This window comes from Lithobates pipiens, unplaced genomic scaffold (assembly GCF_037356315.1).
Source record: "Lithobates pipiens isolate NorthernLeopardFrog02 unplaced genomic scaffold, aLitPip1_a1.2 Scaffold_8, whole genome shotgun sequence".
Taxonomy (NCBI): Eukaryota; Metazoa; Chordata; class Amphibia; order Anura; family Ranidae; genus Lithobates; species Lithobates pipiens.
This window is the reverse complement of record NW_027507903.1, coordinates 280,170,098-280,184,919: the sequence shown is the minus strand read 5'-3', so window position 1 is coordinate 280,184,919 and position 14,822 is coordinate 280,170,098. Positions and strand designations below refer to the sequence as shown.

At 39.4% G+C, this 14,822-nt stretch overlaps 1 protein-coding gene across 1 annotated transcript in view; it reads left to right on the top strand.

The window, feature by feature from the left end:
* Positions 1-14,822, top strand: part of TXNRD1 (thioredoxin reductase 1) — a 154,387-nt gene that overhangs the window by 130,341 nt on the left and 9,224 nt on the right. The window contains exon 16 of the mRNA XM_077472116.1: positions 13,269-13,403. Coding sequence (XP_077328242.1) covers positions 13,269-13,403 — 135 coding nt within the window. The remainder of the gene's footprint in view (positions 1-13,268; positions 13,404-14,822) is intronic.

Here is a 14,822-nt window from a genome sequence, read left to right as displayed (position 1 = left end):
ACTAATGGCAACTCCATGTAAAATTCAGGATTAATATCCCTGCTTTGAAAGTGATGATGTAGAGAGACCCCCCGTTAGCAGGTGGACCTTACGTTTATGTTATATTAAAGGGTTCTGTTGTTTTCAATTGCTGTCTATGGTTAGATTTATGTGTTAGAATATTGCACTGTTTAGTTGTGTTTGCCCAGCTGAGGTGGTACTCCTTGAGAGGTAAAGGTTAACTCTGCTGGCCAAGTTTTCTTGTCTTTTTGAGGAAGTACTGCCCTCTGTTGGGGCAAACATATATAAAGGGAAGGAAACTACTTTTTGGGGGCGCTGTAGTTATAAAGATGGTTGGAGGTATGGTTCCAGGTCTCACCACTCAAGGAACAGTAGCTGAACTAGGATGAAATTGACTATATGCCTGAAACCACCCCCTGTTGGGAACCCAGTCAGGGTTCCAGAGATGCAGACTTATGCTTTGGACTTAAAGGGAATTTCTAACCTAATTATGTTTTGACTACATCGTGGGGCATTCACGGACACCAGTGGACTAACTAAGGGGCACAGAGAAGATTGTGTACAGGAATGTGTAGTGAACACAGGTGTAGTGAAGATAACTTGTTGAACTATTCATTTGTTACAGTCAAACAACTTCAGTAAAGAACATTTCATGGTAATCAACTTGGCCTGATCTGAAGATACTTGAGGACAATCTCAAAAGGGTGCCATGCATGGCATATCCAAAAGAACAGGGCTTAATCCGGGTACAAGGCGACTAGTGACCGGGACCCCACTAATGGGTCAGACATCATGGCAGGGGGCATCCTAGGGACTCAGCCTGGCAGTCACGGAAGATGGAGTGAGGGAGATAATAAGCACGGGTTATGTACAAGTTCAGCTTCCTAATATTCAAGGGAAATCTACAAATCGATGTCACTGGTAGTGAATTGACTGAATACTGGGCTGGTGTAGTCCAGTGCAAGCTCAGCGGTACTGGCTCAGAAATGTTATACAAGAAAAGAGAGAAGAGTTAAGAAGTATAACGAGGAACTGTAATCTAACGTGTACAGAGGTAATTGTGTTCTATTGGACACTTTTAAGTTGGAGTGCTGCCTTAACACCAGCATTGTGTTAAATGGCAGCCTCAACCCGCAATTTGGGGCACTAGCGAGACTTCTCTTAAGGCTCCCACTCGGGTGCAGTAAGCCCCGCCCACACATCCACAGACTTGAGTTTTGGGGAGAATTGCACAGCCCTGGAGCAGGGGATGGGGGTAAGTAATAATGCCAGTTCCTTCACCCACTCCAGATAACCACCATTTAGCTCTTCTCAATGTGGGGGCCACACTGCAAGGATAGTTGGGCTTTAAAGATAAATTCTAGACTGATATAATAGACACAAACTAACACGTATATATAATATATAATCAAACATTATTTATTTTATTTGCTGAATGTAAACTGTGAATGTATCTGAATTTGACCTGGTAGCAATCTTTCAGGCCCTGTATAGTAGGACTTGACTGAGGGAAAAAGCAGTAAAATTAGTCCATCAGTTCATGTGCTGGCAAGATATGGCAGAAGGAGGGCCTTGACTGACAGAGAGATGAGCCTCTCCTTTCTCATGTAAAGTCGAGGGTTGGGCAGAGTCCTAATCCGGGTTCAGCCTGGGCTCAGAGGAAGTGGGTGAAATGATGTTGGATATCAGACTAAAATAATATAGTGGTGTTAAAGAAGTACTGAGGGGACAGCTCTGGATTGGTGAATAATTTAGCAAACAATGCTTTATTTATGTTTTTTTATTGGCTATTTTGTCAATTTTTTTCTCTTGTTATTCTTTGCTGGAGTTCTGCTTTTAGTACAGTATTTTACTGATAAAGTTAGAAGCTCATTGAATGCTTCTAATTGTAAAAACAAAGCAGAGTAATGAAAATGCATTATGCTTTAGGGATTTGACCACATTGTGTATTACCAACCTTGGTATAACTAGCATAAGTCATAATATCAAGTCACTGATTATCATTATAACTTTAGTAATTGGCTACCTTTCTAGTTTCTTTGACAAATCAATTAACTTATCATCAGGGCCCTCAGTTAGTTCTAAATTTTAATGAAAGGTTTGGTATCCTGTATCTCTGAAAAGAGACTGGCTATAGAAAACTCAAACCCCAACCCCAATTTTAAATAGTGTAACAAAATATACATTGAAGATTATTTTGTTATCAGTTATGCTGTACATTTGTAGCCCAGTTTTCACGTTTACAAGTCAATGCCATCTCAAGCATTATACTTTCAGTTCTAAAAAAAAAAAAAGCAAAACTGTAAATATACATAGAGTCTTTTCTGCTCTGTAGCTTATGCAGTCATTTCGTGCATTCTATGTGCATTTTGGTGACAAACAAAAGCATTGAAAATAACGTTGAAAGTGTTTTTCATTTTGTAGAGAAATTGTGCTGAATGCCAATCTAAATATATCTATATGAAGAATTTTGAAAATGTACAGTTAGTTTATTCTTATTATATTACTTTAAATCAATTATTTGCAGGGTTTTATTGAATGCTAAATGATTTATGTTATAATAGTCAACTACATGCTCCACATTGATTATTTAACAACTGTAAAGGTTATATAACTGATTTTGCATTGACCAGGGACTGTGTGCTTATGGGTGACAGCACATGGAAAACCACCTAGGCTTTTAATGTTCAGTTAATGGGGCTAATAGCTATAACTGTGTTATCTCCTAATTTATCTGTATGTTAATAGAACATAATTAACTCTGTTAAATCTTTTGCGTTAAGTGCTAGAAACAAATTCTATGCTTCCCTGACACCAGGAATGATTACTTTTTATAATAAAACCAGGTTTTATTGCTGCCAAGCCTATTCTGGAACATTTCCCTAGGGGGCCTTGGTCTGAATGTCTTTTTGTTAACCCGAAGAGCTCTTTGAATAAAGGGCTGTATACACGGGCAGAATATCGGGCGGCATCAGCAGGTTCAATAGAAACCAGCCAACATTCAACCCATGTGTACAGCACTGCCGTTCTGGCTTCTGTCGAGGGGGCATGACTGAAAAAGGTCTGTCGGTCGGCATCCGATCAGTGCTTTCAGCCAATGGAGTAAGTCTATTGCAGGACAAAATCTACTCTGTGTGTGGATACATTTCTACCTCTTTTTTTTTTGCATATTTAATGCTGCCTGTCAGGTGGTCATTCCATTAATACTGTCAGTTGACATATCTCCTATAATATGATAATCTAAAACTAATTGCATCATTCAAAAAATAAATGGAGACAGTTGCCAAAATGTTTTGCTATTTTTAAGTCTTTGTATATCTTTTTAGAATATTTCCTACAAGACAGTATCACCATACAGGTTATGAGAAGGGACTATCTCAATTTAAAAGCTCCCACTCTAATTAGTGTATAACATAGTAGAATATTCCCTAAAGGCATGCTGCAGTCTCACACAAATTTATTAGGAATTACTACGTATAGCCTCCAGTTACGATCCTTGTTTTTTAATGATTAGAAACTGAAAGTTTTAGTCTGATTGGTGACTGTGTGATACCCAGTAAAACAAATCAAAGGAGTCTATAAATAAAAATAAGACATCCTACATATGTAACATAACTTGTCAGGAAAGATCAACATATTTATTCTAATTTTTCTGTTATAATAATAATACATTTTAGGAAACCATTGACTTTAAATGAAACTGAGTTATTATCTACCTAAAGTGGTGTTCCGGGGAAAAAAATAAAAATAAAAGCCAGCAGCTACACATACTGCAGCTGCTGGCTTTTAATAAATGGACACTTTCCTGTCCTGCAGTCCCTCGATGTCGGCACCGCAGCTGATGTTTCCATCAGCTGTCGGGTGCTGCCGCCAACATTGCGGGTAAGGGAACCCGGCAGTGTAGCCTTTCGGCTTCACGCCGGGAACCCTACTGCGCATGTGCGAGGCCCTGCTCCTCTCTCCTATTAGCCTGGCGGCCGGGGGAGGAGGAGGAGGGAGCCCCACGGAGATGTCACAGCCACATCACAGCCGCGGCCGGACTCCCTGAAGTGGGAAAGAATACCTGTCAAAAACAGGTATCCTGCCCCCCCTCCCCCCGAAAGGTGCCAATTGTGACACTGGAGGTGGGGGAGAATCCGATGAGCGGAAGTTCCACTTTAGGGTGGAGCTCTGTTTTAATGAATAAGATATTGAATAAGATATTTATCATAAATTCCCTAGATAATTTTAAAGAGTTTTTTAGTGCGCATGTTAGCATTTCAATATTTGGACAGTTCCTTAAAGTGCCCTAAAATCCTTACAGTATTAAAAAAAGTAGTTACCCTAAAAAACTGCAGATTAATGTAAACAATGTCTGTCATTAACACCTTCTTCATAGAAAGAGGTTATGTTTTATTTGGTACACTATAACAATTTTGTTCAAGCGGCATTTTAGGTGTGTTATGACATAAGCACATAAGCATGTCTAAAATGCAATTATTTTATGTTTAATATTATTTTTTAATTTACACATTTTCAAACTGATATGCAATATGAGTTTTGTTTAGTTATTAGTAAAAAAACAAAAACAAACTGTATAGTGTTACAAAATCAGTCTGTATATGCAGTAAATCATGCTGGTTATACTCAATGTGGAACCTAAGAGGTTAATCCTCTGCATTGTGTAAAAAGGCTGTTTGATTCTGGCTACTTCCACTGTCCCCAAACCCTCTCTTGATAGAACAGAGGCTAGGGGTGAAGCTGCATATGCTCAGTTTGGTGTGTATTGCTAGAGAGTTTTTTTTCTTAGGAGAATGCATGTGATCAGCACAATCCAGACAGTCAGGGGTCCTGCAATCCTATAGGACAGTCAGAGCAGAATGAAAACTCCTCCCACAAGCTTTAACCAGACACTAATAGAAGTCACAAGACTGCTCAATACTGCTGATGAAAAAAGATATTTAGAAGTTTCTATTTATTTAAACTATTGCATTTCCATGTTCTGTGTACTGTGGTAGACCAGATATAGTGAATGCAGGGTCCTCGGTTTAGTAACAGTTTAACCGCTTGACCACCAGCCACGAGTAATCATGGGCATGAGAGGCAGAACAGGGACGTGTGTGTGTGTAAACACTGTTCTGTTCTGTGAGGAGAGACAGATCGTGAGTTCCTAATAGCCACGATCTGTCATCCCCTCTAGTCAGTCCCTTCCCCCTACAGTTAGAACACACAGTCAGGGAACACAGTTAACCTCTTGATCGCCCCCTAGTGTTAACCCCCTTCTCTGCCAGTGGCATTTTTACAGTAATCAGTCCATTTTTATAGCACTGATCGCTGTATAATTGTCAATCATCCAAAAAATGTGCCAGAAATGTCCGATGTATCTGCCATAATGTCACAGTTATGATAAAAAGTTATGATAAAAACCGCAGATCATCGCCATTACTAGTAAAAAAATTATAAAATTGACATAAATTTATCCCCTATTTTGTAGATGCTATAACTTTTGAGCAAATCAAACCATATACACTTATTGCGATTTTTATTGCCAAAAATATGTAGAAGAATACATATCGGCCTAATCTGAGAAAAAAAAATTACTGTTTTTTTTTCTTTTTACATTTGGGATATTTATTATAGTAAAGAGTACAAAATATTGTGTTTTTTAAAAAATTGGAGCTCTATTTTTGTTTATAGTGCAAAAAATAAAAACCGCAGACATGATCTTATACCAGCAAAAGAAAGCTCTATTTGTGGGAAAAAAAGCACATACATTTTGTTTGGGTACAGCGTCGCACAACCGCGCAATTGTTAGTTAAAGCGATGCAGTGCCGTATCGCAAAAAATGCTCTGGTCATTGAGCAGCCAAATCTTCCTGGGCTGAAGTGGTTAAACAAACATTTGCTGAATGAATTGTGGTTGCCTGGGTGAACTGACTAGTTAAAAAATTGCCATCTCTGCTAGGAGAGAGGGAGGGGGGTGAGTCTCAATTGTTTTGTTGTCAATCTCCTGTTCAGGTTTATTCACTGTTATTCATTTATACCAGTAAATAAGCTTTTATAAAAATGGAAAGTAGCTTCAAGCTCACCACCTTCTTGCCGCAATTATGAAATATTAACCACACACAATTTCAAACTGACACGACTATAATTAAATAAAAGGACAATTTTAACGCATTTCGTTTTTGGTACAAAACATAATTTAAATATGTGAAAAAAAGTACTCCAGATTTCCTTTAAATTACACTTTACAAAATCAATTTATTGGTTCAGCTGGTAAACGTGAACATTGCCTGGTAACTAGTTAACCAAGGAATTGGTTAACATAAGGTAAAAATGACAACCGCAGAAAACAGATGATGCTCATGTGTGACAATATCTTTATCTCTGCAGAAAGTGAGCTTTTTGGCTTCTTGTGTATAATTAGAGTGCATATTAGCACAGCCGTTTACAGTATAGCTGAAGAACTTAATTGGGTTTACAATGAGGAGATTTTATCTAAGATTAAGAGCCTGTGGTGTGTTTGTTAATGTATTAAAGGGTCAATTCACTCACAATGCATATTGAATTGTAGTGTAAATTACACTTCTGGGTATACTGGCACTTTAAAGAGTGTTATAACTTATCATTTGTGATGGGATGGTACTTTAAAGAGGACGTAAGATATTCCTTTCTAATTGTACCTACAGGTAAGCTTATAGTAAGGCTTACCTTAGGTAGGTACTGTATCTCCTAAACTTGCACCGCTTGGCCCGCTTGTCCTGTTTCTTCAGGACCCGTGCCGCGATCGTTGGCATGTGTGGGAGTGACGTTATTGCGGCTCTGGCCAATCACAGTGCCAGAGCCCATGAACCAGAAAGTAACTCCAGGAAAGATGTTGGACATGGGAGCGGAGTGTGGGCAGAACTGCAGGGCATCGTTCTAAGGTAAGTATTTCATAAAGAGCGATGCATACTAGCTCATTATGCCTTTGTCTTGCAGGTTTGTTTGTTTTTTGCCATTTTTTTTTCAGAAGTTAACAACCTCATTAAGCTGACATTTTATCCCAGCAATATTGTGGTTTTGCAACAAAAAAAAATAACAACCATGTTCTTATGTTGGGCATAAGAACATGAAGACATTACAGCTGTTTAAAGGAGAAGTAGGGCCAAAGCTTTTTTGTGCAGAAGAAAGTGCTCTCCTATGACCCGTATTCAGCCAACAGACTTTGGAGGGATCTCAACTTTAATGTCAGGATTTGCCCAGATTCCAGACTTCCAGTGTGCTGCTGAGAGCCTGAGCCAGTTGTTCACGCACCCTCCACAGCCCAGCACTCCAGTGAGTGCTGGAAGGGAAGAACAGAAAGCCGGTGAATGGCAGTCACCAGCTCTCTGCACACTAAAGACCGAGAACTGAATGATCAGAGGTCTTTGATCGCTCAGATCTTGGTCTTAGAGAAGACATGGCCCAGATGCAGCATCAGATCAATGCTGCATCCAGCTAGGTGAGTATGTATGTTTATTTTTTTTAATCCCACACTTCTCTTTTAAATGGGTTAGCAATGAGACTTTCATGAGAACTTACATTGCTATAACTTACAGTTGCACTGCAGGCAAATAGCTAAATACACAGATAAAATATATATATGAAAGCTGTTCTGCCTGCCAAAGAATTTCTATTTACATACATTACATAGTTATTACATAGTTGTTAAGGTTGAAAAAAGACACCAGTCCTTCCAGTTCAACGTGTGTGTGTGTGTGTGTGTGTGTGTGTGTGTGTGTGTGTGTGTGTGTGTGTGTGTGTGTGTGTGTTTATGTCCATATTAAATTCCATATCGTGGTATGTTGTGATTGTTAAGATGCCCATTTAAAAAGTTTTTTGAAACTAGCGACACTCCCTGCTGATACCATTGCTTGTGGAAGGGAGTTCTAAATCCTCACCAACCTGACAGTAAAGAGCCCTTTACGCAGTTTAAGGTTAAACCGCTTCTCCTTCCAGTTTCAATGAATAGCCATGTGTCTTTTCAAACTCCTTCCCACTGAAAAGTTTCTTCATTATGCTAGGGTCACCACCAGTAAGGTATTTGTAGATCGCTATCATATCTCCTCCCAAGCACCTCATCTCCAGAGAGAATACGTTAAATGCTTGTAGTCTTCCCCCATAACTGAGGTCCTGCACTCCCTTTATTTGCTTTGTCCTTTATTAGCTGTCCATTCTGTCCTGAGATTTAAGCTGGCTATAAATGGATCAGTATTTGGCAGGTTCAGCAGGGACCAGCCGAATTTTGATCCATGTATGGTCGATTTCACTCGACACAAATCAATTTAATGATCAACTTCTGTTCAACGGGAATGTTGGAAAATTTTTGTTGATCGGTGTCTATGGCCAATTGGCTGCAGCCATCGATCAGTGTATTCTGACAACGGAGGAGTCCCACTGTCAGAATACAATGACACAGAAGGGAGGATTTTTCCATCCACCTCACTTGTGTGGATAGGGGAGTCCATTATGGTTTTGTTTTTGTTTTTGTGATCAGCTTTCAATCAACCAGATTAAAAAAAAAGCTGTAATCTATAGCCAGCCCAACAAATCTCTGCCCCACAGCATAGTCCTGTCTGGTAAAGGAGGGGACTTGACCTTTTTTTTTGCTGCAATTTAACTTTAACTTTATGGTCTCCTCCCTACCCACACCTAGTCACTAAATAGAAGCAGCACGCTAATGGGCTAATCTCTTTGCCCTCTTCTCCAGTCAGAATGTTTCTTGCACTGCAACACATGGAATTGGATCCTTGTGCTTCTTCCCTTCCCCTCTCTGAGCTCTGCTTTCTAGAAGCAGTCTAATTCATATACTGACACTGCTTGTATTCAGGAACAATTCATTTAATTAATTACAGAGCTGAACTAATTTGTCCCTTATAAACCTGGAGTTTAGATTTCAGATTTGGCCTATGATGCAAAGGGGTTGATTTACTGAAGGCAAACAGACTGTGAACTTTGCTAAGTGCAATAATATTCTGCAAGTGCAATTGCTCCAGAGCTTAGTAAATGAGCAGAAACTCCGTTGACTTCCATCATCCAATCATGTGCAAGCAAGTGCCGTTTTTAGTTTCCCTGTATGTGATTGGGTATTCTTTGCAAAGTGAAGCTTGACCTCATTTACTAAGCTTCGGAGCAACTGCACTTGCAGAGGGTAACTGCTCTTTGCAAAGTGCACAGTCTATTTGTCTTTAGTAAAACAACCCCACAGTATTTTATAAACAGAGGCTTATGAGCTCTGTCATTAGAATAGAGCCTGTCTTTTCCTGAATGATGAGACTAACTAATGTCTGTACTCTAATAAAACATGTTGTAAAATGTGCTGATATAGATAACACCATTACTTTTCCATCATTGTCACTTCTAGCCTCCAATTTCCCTCCACATCCAATATCCATGGCATATTATGCTAGGCTAAATAAGAAATAAGAATTGAAATAACCATTCTCCTTGGATGGTGGCTGTCACCTTGCACCACTCACCTGTGTTGTGCTGACTATGGTAATGCGACAGGCCATAATCATAAAGATGATGAATGGCAGGAGAATCGCATCAGTTCTACTAACCTGGCTCGTGAAGTCGGCTGACCCCTATAAAACAAGCTGACTTATGTGCTACATAACTGCTATAGTGATTGCCCTAAAAACTAGACATTTAACATATAGTAACTTCATCTCTGAGAGATCAAATATCATCTCCCTACAGTGAACGTGAAAGTTTTTAAGGGATTTACTGACATCTAAACACTCCTATCCAGCAAGCAGAAATTATTTAATACGTTTTATTTTAGTATTTCTTTCGTTTTATTATAGAGTTGTAAATTAAATCTTAAATTCCAGCCATCATTAAAAAGCATCTATTATAGTTGCTATGAGTTACTGCACATACCTTCTCTTTATGCTAATTTGATTGCGTAAGCATGACATTTCTATGTTCAAGGTATTCAACTTGATTTGTTGCTTTATTGCTCATGTTCTTGTGATTCATCGTGAGATCATTATTTTGTATATAAACCTGCAAAGAATGGTAGTCATTAGGTTTATAAAATGTTTCTAAATGGATTGTTCTTCACTTTGGATATGAACATTTCCCAATACAGTTGTCCCTTTAAATAAGAGCTTTATTCTTGCTGTCTCACCAGCGTCGTCCTCTTCCTCATTATACTGTGAGTGCAGCGTGCCATGGGGATACCTCCCCTTATTGATTTACTAAAGCTGAAGAGTGCAAAATCTGGTACAGCTGTGCATGGTAGCCAATCAGCTTCTAATTTCAGCTTGTTCAGTAAAGCTTTGAGAAATAAAAACCTGGAAGCTGATTGGTTTCTATGCAAAGCTGCACCGCATTTTGCACTCTCCAGCTTTAGTAAATCAAGTACGTTTTAGTAAATCAGTTTTAGTAAATCAATCAGCCTTATGTGGAGGGCCTATGAAAACGTGCCTTCACAGGAATTGGATTGTATGATATTGGATGTCATTTAACCCTGGCAACATATATTGATGGAAGGCAATTACTGCTGGCAACAGCTTCAGAGAGGAGGAGAGTAGGGCGGCAGACCTTTTATTTTTATTTAGAGTATATGTAAATCCTCATCTTGTAAAACAACAATAGAAATGAACGGCAAAACATTTGTGTGTGTGTATATATATATATATATATATATATATATATATATATATATATATATATATAAATACCTTTTTTTTTCTTTTTTGTGATCACACACCCTATGTTCTCAGCTGCATTAAGGAACGAAGAGAAGTGGGGGATAAGAAACAGCAGTACACTGAGCTTCCCAGTGAATGGCTGTGCTGGGAGGGGGATGTCCTCAGAAGTTTGATCGTTGCAGGAGAGCAGGCTGAGTTCCGAGCATAGCTTTAAATCTGACCATGCTGTGCTCTCATGTCCAGTGTGGTCTTTTTTTAATAGAAAAGCAGAGGGACTGGCAGTAACACCAGGGATTTCACACAAAGGAAGCGATACAAAGAGAACAGGATGTTTTTTCATACAAGTACATGATACAGCAGACACATATCAAGAGTATGAAATGTTTGGTTTACATATTCTTTAATGCATAAGTGAAGTTAACGGCCTGAATTCAGCATTTGCTTAGGATCATTTATATAGAATAACACAGGTATTTCCGGACACCGTTCATGTACTTTTTAGGTTCATATTCATGTAAAAAAACATATTAATTCAAATCAATTTTTGTGTGTCTACAGTGTATCCAAACTTCTTTTCACAATGTCATTATGGGGTATTTCTAGAATTTTGAGGAAAAGAATGAATTTAATCTATTTTGGAATAAGGCTGTAACATAACAAAATGTGGAAAAAGTGAAGCACCGTGAATGCTTTCCAGATGCACTGTTATGTACACTTATTTGTGTACACTGGTGTAGCCAACTGTAGCTATTATATATGAACATTGTGGGGTCGATTTACTAAAACTGAAGAGTGCACAGTCTGGTGCAGCTCTGCACAGAAACCAATCAGCTTCCAGGTTTTGTGTCAAAGCTTATTTGAACAAGCTAATGCTAGACGTTAATTGGCTACCATGCACAGCTGCACCAGATTATGTACTCGCCGCTTTTAGTAAATCAACCCCTGGTTAGTAATTCAACACAGTGAATGTACTTTAATGTTCCTTCCTCTTAGTGAAAGTTTGAGCCTGCCAAATTAGTTAAAAATAAAACAGCTCTTCAAATACCCTATGTTAAAAGTAATATAGCAAAAAAAGCTAATTGCTCTTGTGTGGTCCATAAACAAATAAATGAAGAGCAAAATATGATGACATGTATCGAGCAATAAGCATGTACAAATGTTAACCATAAATATTGCTTTAAAATTAATTGCACAGTAATAAAACTTTTGTAGTAATTGAAAATACACAATAGTTTCCCTCTAATGGATACCTTTTGGAAACATATAGGCTGCCATTGCTGACGTTTGCATCTAGTTTCCTGACTGTCATGCAAACCCTCTAATGCCCTGTACACACGAGCGGAATTTCCGTCATAAAAATCTTGGATGGTTTTTCCGACGGAATTCCGCTCAGGCTTGCCTTGCATACATGCGGTCACACAAAAGTTCTCTGAACCTTCGCCCGTTAAGAACATGGTGATGTACAACACTACGATGAGCCGAGAAAATTAAGTTCAATGCTTCTGAGCATGCATCGAATTGTTTCCGAGCATGCGTAGGAATTTTGCGCATCGGAATTGGTACAGACGATCGGAATTTCTGTTCGGAACTTTTTCCGACTGAAAAATTGAGAAAGGATGAACCACCACTCCAAAGTAATCCTCAAGGACTGAAGCTCTGTCTCCTATTAATGAGCCCCAGGTGCTGACCATTACACACTCCATGAGCAAACAAGCAGGACAAAACTCTGGATAGCCGCACACTGGAAAAAGACTTGAAATCCCATCTTTAATTGAAACAACGTGGGTCACATCAAAACAGAATCAAAAAATCCACAGCAAAAGGAATAACAGGGTACAGGAAAAATCTGATGCGTTTCGCACCGTAATCAGTGCTTTCTCATAGCTGAGTAAGCAGTGATTACGGTGTGAAACGCATCAGTTTTTCCTGTACCCTGCTATTCCTTTTGCTGTGTATTTTTTGATTTTGTTTTGATGTGACCCACGTTGTTTCAATTAAAGATGGGATTTCAAGTCTTTTTCCAGTGTGCGGCTATCCAGAGTTTTGTCCTGCTTGTTTGAAAAATTGAGAACCTGCTCCCAATCTTTTGCTGGCAGGAATTCCGCCAGCAAAAGTCCGATGTAGCATACACACGGTCGGAATTTCTGACCAAAAGCTCACGTCGGACTTTTGCTGGTGGAATTTCCGATCGTGTGTATGGGGCATAAGTCATGAACCAGAATTAGTTTGCACATAAGTATACTTGATTTTGCTCTGACTTCTCCAAATCTGAATAATTATTCCAGGTTAGTGAGTCAGAAAGTATTAAAGACAGGTCAGCAAAACCAAGCAACTAAAATTTTCATTTTAAAATTAAGGTTAGCAATGGCAGCTTTCTTAGAAAGAGTTTAAAGTAATGCTGAAGGAACCCCATGGGAAATCTTCTGTGTGACTTCTATATAGCGCCAGTACATTCAATATGCTTTTCTTACATGGAGGACATGTTATGAATGGATTTATATAATGTATTACAATATTATGTACGGTATGTGGTTGTTATTGTCGCCCTTTTTTACTTGCTGATGGTGAAATAATGCTTAAAGGTCATATCCACTGCATTTCATTATAGGAACGAGTGGTTGGCTTCCATGTACTTTCACCTAATGCTGGAGAGATCACACAAGGATTTGCAGTAGCAATAAAATGTGGCCTCACAAAAGAGCAGCTGGACAGCACGATAGGAATCCATCCAGTATGTGCAGAGGTATGTGTGTTCCTCTCCGATCATTGCTATTTGATGTGTTTATTATCAAACTGAGCTCATGATAAGACCTAGCTACTGAGAACAGCTGCCTGCAGACCATTCATTTTACAGGCAGCCCCATAACCAAGATATGTGGTGTCCTAAAACATATGGACAGTATCCGCCATAGACATCTAATTATGGTGTTCAAACTACTGTACCTAGACAATCATTTCATCCTAATAATTTGCCATAAGCATGATTACATACAAAGCAGTTAAACAGTCAGTCTATTCAGGAGTATAGGTGGAGCCTGGGAGCATGGTCCAGTTACCGGATATGTATTTGTCTTAGTGTTACTAAGTGTTACTAAACTCGCAACAGTAAAATCAGTCTGTATATGCAGTAAAGCATGATTGTTATACTCATTATGGAACCTAAGGGGTTACTCTTCCGCATTGTGTAAAAATTCTGTCTCCTTTGATCCTCCCCTTCTTCCACAGTCCCCAAACCACCTCCTGTTAGAACAGAGCCTTGGGGGCAAGTCACACATGCTCAGTTTGGTGTGTACTGCTAGAGAGTTTTTTTTTGTTCTTGGGAGAGTGCATTTAATCAGCACATGGCCAATCAGCACTGCCCATACAGAGGATGAGGGGTCCTGCAGCCTCATAGAACAGTCAGGGAAGAATGAAAACTCCTCCTACAAGCTTTAACCAGTGCTATGCTGGACACTGATAGAAGTCACAAGGCTGCTCTTACTGAAGATGGGATTTTGCAGTATTTAGTAGTTTATATTTACTAAAACTATTGTATTTCCATGCTCTATGTACTGTACTGTGGTAGACCAAGTAGTGAATACTGGGTCCTGGGTTTAGTAACGCTTAAAATTTGTCTCGAACCCCAACCAGGGCACTATCTGCCTGGAGTTCCCCCTGTGCCTGTGCGGGTTTCCTCCCATACTCCAAAGACCTGGCAGGTTTTTTTTTCTTGTAAATTTACTTTATTATTACAGCACAAAAAGAACAGGCAACAAAATAACATGCCACGCAGGGCAGGATTCCACAATAACAAGTTAGACCCCTTTCACACTACATCAGCGGTAAAGCGGAGCTATTTTTAGCTTTTCCATTGTTTTTGCGGCAATATTCGGTCGCTAGCGGGGGAAGTTTTAACCCCCCCCCCCCCCCCGCCGAAAAGGGGGTTGCTGTTGGTATCGCAGCGCTGCACATTGATTTCAGTGGGGAGTAGCGGTGGAGGAGCAGTGAATTCATCACTCCTTAACCGCTCCAAAGAAGCTGCTGGCAGGACTTTTTCTGACGCCCCGCCAGCGCACTGCTCCAGTGTGAAAGGCTTTCACACTGGAGTGAATGGAGCAGCTGTTTTAGGGTGTTTTGCAGGCACTATTTTTAACGCTATAGCACCTGCAAAACGCTCCAGTGT